Source organism: Mus pahari, chromosome 2 (genome assembly GCF_900095145.1).
Source record: "Mus pahari chromosome 2, PAHARI_EIJ_v1.1, whole genome shotgun sequence".
NCBI classification, from domain to species: Eukaryota; Metazoa; Chordata; class Mammalia; order Rodentia; family Muridae; genus Mus; species Mus pahari.
In genome coordinates, this window is record NC_034591.1 from 121,074,635 (window position 1) to 121,080,263 (window position 5,629).

General features: G+C 37.0%; 1 protein-coding gene across 2 annotated transcripts in view; it reads left to right on the top strand.

Moving 5' to 3' along the window:
- LOC110315735 (contactin-6) overlaps positions 1 to 5,629 on the top strand; it is a 334,773-nt gene that overhangs the window by 143,117 nt on the left and 186,027 nt on the right. Inside the window, exon 4 of one of the 2 annotated variants that reach the window (XM_021189718.2) lies at positions 4,150 to 4,325. In XM_021189718.2, the coding sequence (XP_021045377.1) occupies positions 4,150 to 4,325 (176 nt within the window). The remainder of the gene's footprint in view (positions 1 to 4,149; positions 4,326 to 5,629) is intronic. The other variant, XM_029534884.1, reaches the window with a different exon arrangement.

Consider the following 5,629-nt stretch of genomic DNA (forward strand, 5'->3'; position numbering starts at 1 on the left):
AAGGAAGGAAGGAAGGAAGGAAGGAAGGAAGGAAGGAAGGAAGGAAGGAAGGAAGGAAGGGAAGGAAGAGAAAGCTCAAAAAGAAGACATTACTTTAAAAGTTTTGTTTGCTGTTCTAATCATGATCATAGCACCAAATTTATACTAACATATTCTTTTTTTCTTCCAAAACATATTCTTACATTGGTTCTTCTGTGGAGAAAACAAGTTGTTTATATCCTTTTTGTTGTTATTATTTTGCAACTTTAATATAGTAATGGATTCTCATGGGAGGAAACAAAAAGTAATTTGTGTCAAGTCAAATTCAGTGGAATAGCTTTATAACCAAAAGCAGAATTAAAGTCAGAACCCAGGTAGGAGTGCTTCTATAGGTTCAAAACCTAGGAACATAGGAGATGATAAAGGTGGATAAGCAATCCTTGCATTTGGAAAGGAGAAGTGGGTCACCCAAAGCAAATGATAGAAAAGAATATCTTATTGCTAGAATATCTAGGAAAATCAGATAGCAGAGAACTTAACACCAAATGTCTTATTTGCAAAAGGATATTAGCACACAGTTATATTATTTCTACACATAATGCACTTTCTCTCAGACAAAAGAATTAGGAACACCAGTGATGAATTCTGTTACCAGGAGAAAATAGACCCATTGATTAAATGGTAGTTTCTCTTAGAAAATAGAGTCCATGAAATATTAGGAGATGCTATTCTCCATACATTTCTCCACTTCACATTGTTAATGACTTCCTGTGACCCAGTGAGGTACACATTGTGAAAGTTCTATAATGGATGTATATAAGAATACACAGGACAATAACGACAGAGCAAACTAGAAGACTTTTCAATGGAGGCAATAGCCTCCAATTTATTCTGCAAAGTGAACAGCAGACAAACTTAGAATGTTGATTTTATTGGTTCCCTTCAGTGAACTGGGAATAGGATAAGATGTGGTGTCTGTAAGAAGAGCTTAAAGCAGAGACCCAACTGGTTAGACATTACACTCAAAGGAATGCACAGATGTGCATAATTAGGGCAGCAAATAGATCCCCCTAGCCAAACTGTCCAGGCTGGTCTCAACTACTTAACTGTGAAAGTTATTTCCCAGGAAAAGGATCAGATTCCGGTTCAAATTCATCACATCTCCTAGAACTGATGTGTTCATTCATATGCTTGAAAATATTCATTCAACACACATTTTCTAGTTTGCATCATAGAAGAATTCATTCAGATATGTAGTGCTATCGGTGAAGTCTGTCTGACAAGGACGTGCATGAAGTACAACTATTTCTCCTTTTATTTAAGCATGTTAATTAAGACAAAGCCCACACCCAGGGCTGAACTCCTGTTCTATATGCACAGTTTAATAATAATTGTACCATAGTGATTAGAATGATTATGGGGCTACTGTGAAGAATTCATTTGCTGCAGCTAAGCCAACAACTTTGAATTTGTGTTGAAAAACAATTACTGCGCTTAATTAGGAGCATGTAATGATGACAGCAGTTATTTCGGTGATTGATTCCAAAATTAAAGAGAGCTGGCAAACTAAGTGTGGTATACCCTTCTCTTGGAAATGATAGAGAACACAGAGATCTGAGACCATGCCCTGTAAGCAAATTATAAGAGACAGGTTTACAGGGAAAGCCAGGCCTCCTTATCTTTAGACAGGCCATGAGAAGAAAAATTTCCTGCTTTCTCTCTCCAAAGATCTCAGATAAGGATCAGTATGTACAAATTACTATTTGAAAAGTGGGGAAAATCCAAGCTCAGTGGATGAGTTCTTGATGACGGATGTATTCATTTAATTAAAATTTTTTTGTCATAAACAGAACATGAGTAAATCATTTTAAATTTAACAGAATTGCTCAAATCCTCTGATTAATTTGATATCTGAACCATGATTTCATCTTTTAGAGTATGGGGGAATTACTTAATGCTGTAGTTCTTTTCTATTATAGTAGATATTAGTCAGATTTTCTCTAATGAATCTTTCACAATGTCATCCCCAAATCAGTAACACTCAAAATAAATTTTCAGGATGCCATTCCTTTCTCACAATTACTCACCCTACCAAAATATCTTTCATATAGTTTCACTATGAATAGAAGAATCACAGGAAGACAGCCATATAGTGTAAATATGGTTTGAAGAAGCATTTGGTGTTGGGCTCAAGACAAAGGACACTCACACAGAACTTTTCAAGCTGTGGGTCACAACCCCTTTAGAGATCAGATGACCCTGTCATGTGGATCCCTAAGATCGTTGGAAAACACAGATATATTCATTATAATTTATAACTAACAAAATTAGAGTTGTGAAGTTGCATCAAAAATAATTTCATTCTTTGGTGGTTACCACACCACTAGGAACTGTATTAAAGAGTTGCAGCATTAGGGAAGTTAGGAAACACCACCCTAAAGCCCAGAGACTGTTGGAGAAACAGAAGGCCTCTCACAGCTTCTACTTGCCCTTTTGTTTTTAAGGACAAAATTTTCCTTTCAGAGGTCACTTCCGGAGACTCTAAGCAAAAGGATTTACCTCTCCCCAGTCATGTCATCAATGAGAGCATGAACAGCCCATCCTTGTCAAGTTTTCACAGATTGTGAGCATCATCTCTTGCTTGCTCTCGTTTTTATCCTGATAAATGGAAGCCATTAATTATACACACTATTCAATATATAGATCTGTCTGTTTTGGGGGTTTTGTTTCTGTAAACTTCAGTAACATCTAAAAGCTACAGTAAATGTCTGTATATGTTCTAATCTATCTTGTGTTATAGACCCTCAGTCATGCCCTTGACAATGAGGGAGGGGAAGTTTTGTTTTATTCTTCCTGTATTTTTTCCACCTGGACAAATTCTAATTGTTATTCTTTATATTAAATACATATTTCCATAAATGCTTTACATGACTACATACAACTTTCAACTTTGAGAAAAACCTCATTAATGTGCAAAGTATATAATTTAATATATGTGGTTGGAAGGTTTCCAATGAGGGAAATAACTATCTTAAGAGGTGTTGGTTGTATATTCACTGATCTAGAAATGACCGAATGTAGTCTTCTCAAGCTCTATGTGATTCCTTCTAATTACTGTTAATGCCCATATTTATATAGATAACTCAGGCACTAAAGGGATGTTAACTAATATCTAAGCTGAGAGAACTTGGCTTCTTAAAAAAAAAAAAACTCTCAAACTGTATTTGTTTTGCTAGCAGATAATTTTAGGTTGTCATTTGTAACTGCCATTGAAATATTTTCCACGTGATTAATTTTCCAAGTGGCAGACTCACAAAGACAATCACATTTTGAAACTGTTGAGTTCTTATTGTTTTGTTATCAGCCTTCAATGGGTTTGTCAGACCTTTGCTGACATTTTTTGGTGCTGGGTGCAAAGTTGGTTTCTGGGGTTTCTCTCTCTAAATCATTTCTGACATTCAGGTTTTGCAGTGTTAGTTGTGGTGACTCAGGTATGGTATACATTATTTGAAAGTCTCCAAAGAAATAGATGTCAGAATTATTGACTGATGTCGAATTTTTATTTCTCATGTTAAGAGTTCTGCTGCCTTTCTGGTTTTATGTGAGTGAATGTTTGTAACTTACCAAGGGTAGAGACCTTCCAAACAACTTACCAATTTGTATCGCTGGTTCCAGAACAGTTGTATATGCCAGGCCTGATGGCATAGACCTGTAATCTCAGCTTGCGTGAGAGCAATACAATAGTATTGCAAGCCAAATGCCAGTAAGGGCTTTAGAATGTGTTTGGAGTAAGATCAGCAAATTAGAACATGTCTCAAAATTGACATGAGTCTGATGGAGCTGTGGGCAGGTGGGGGAGTACCCAGGAGGAGTGAGGAGGGGGATAGCGGGTTTGTGGAAGGGGGATAGCATTTGAAATGTAAATAAATAAAATAATCAATATAAACAAACATACACACACACACACACACACACACACACACACACATATATATGTTTTTTGTCCTTAATGAAACTACTGAGATCATCCCACATGTGATCATGTATTTTGTTTTTGTCTGTTTGTTTACTTTTTTCTTACAGGAATTCAAAGAGTAAGATTTTTATGATAAATAGCGTTTAGTTCTTTATATTATATATGTAACTTTATTTCTCTTCTTATTCTTGAAGGTGGAAACAGAATGGTACAGATATTGACTTCGGCATGACTTATCACTATAGGTTGGATGGAGGCAGTTTGGCCATCAGCAGTCCCAGAACAGATCAAGATATTGGAATATACCAGTGTCTGGCCACCAATCCTGTGGGCACCATTCTGAGTAGAAAAGCCAAACTACAGTTTGCATGTAAGTGTGTGGGAAAATCCATATTCGATATGTCCTGGAAAATAGTCTGGTAATGTATCTATGTTGGGCCCTAAGGGCAACGTTCTCAGTAACATCCTCGTTGAAATCAAGTGGAATTTTATGTGTACAAAAAGTTCTGATTGTGCGTTTTATAAATCTGTGCTCCTGAGGATAATAGAAATCTTTTTGTTTATGAGAATATTTTTATATATTGTGAAATATTCTTGGAACCATCTCTAAAAGTGCCACACATCAATATAAAGATCCATGCATATAATATTGCTGCTCTTTCTTTCTTTCTTTCTTTCTTTCTTTCTTTCTTTCTTTCTTTCTTTCTTTCTTTCTTTCTTTCTTCCTTCCTTCCTTCCTTCCTTCCTTCCCTCCCCCCCCTCTCTCTTTCATTTGAACAAGGTATTAGTGTGAACAACAACACAGGGAAGAAACTCAGGGCAGTGGTGTCATGTGGGACCAGCTGGTGTTGCTCTAGAAACAGCGATCACACACCCCCTCAGTGAGATGGAGGTGGAAATAAAGTGGTTGCCACAGGCAGGCTTTATATTAACTGTAACAATGTCCAGCTGCATCACAGAAATGTCATCCAAGTAATTACCTTTGTGACATTTGGGGACATTAGCAGATGAACAATAGACACTGCTTCTTATATCCTTTATATATAATGTTTCTAGGGACTAAAATGTTTTCTATTGGATTCAGTGAAAGCCTTGTTTGAGAGTAATTATGTCTCACAATGTGGACAAAGTAGAAGGCTTGCATTTCCCCCTTGTATAACTCCCTGCACTTAGATAAGTCTGGGAACTAGAATGTTAGCTGCTTCCTTCTGGGAGCTCATGGTAATGTCTGTGTGGTCTATAACTTTCATAAAATAAATTTAAAGATGTTAAGAAATATGTGTCCTATCCCATTCTGGATAATAGAACTTTAGGCACCTGCAGATACATGAATTAGTAATTGGGTCAATTTCTCATTGTAGTTCTATGGTTCCAAATTTATTCTGCACCAGAGATCTCATGGTCTACACAGGGTGCAGGGAATTCAATGTTTGGGAGAGAGCCCTGCTTTTGTATGCATATAAATCAATTATCCCTGCAGTTGATTTCTACATTGGAGAATCACTTGAAAATATATAGCAGTAGGGACTCTGATATTGTGGCCTCTTGTGAGGCTATGCCAGTGTCTGGCAAACACTGAAGTGGATGCTCACAGCCAGCTATTGGATGGAACACAGGGTCCCCAATGGAGGAGCTAGAGAAAGTACCCAAGGAACTGAAGGGGGCTGCAACCCT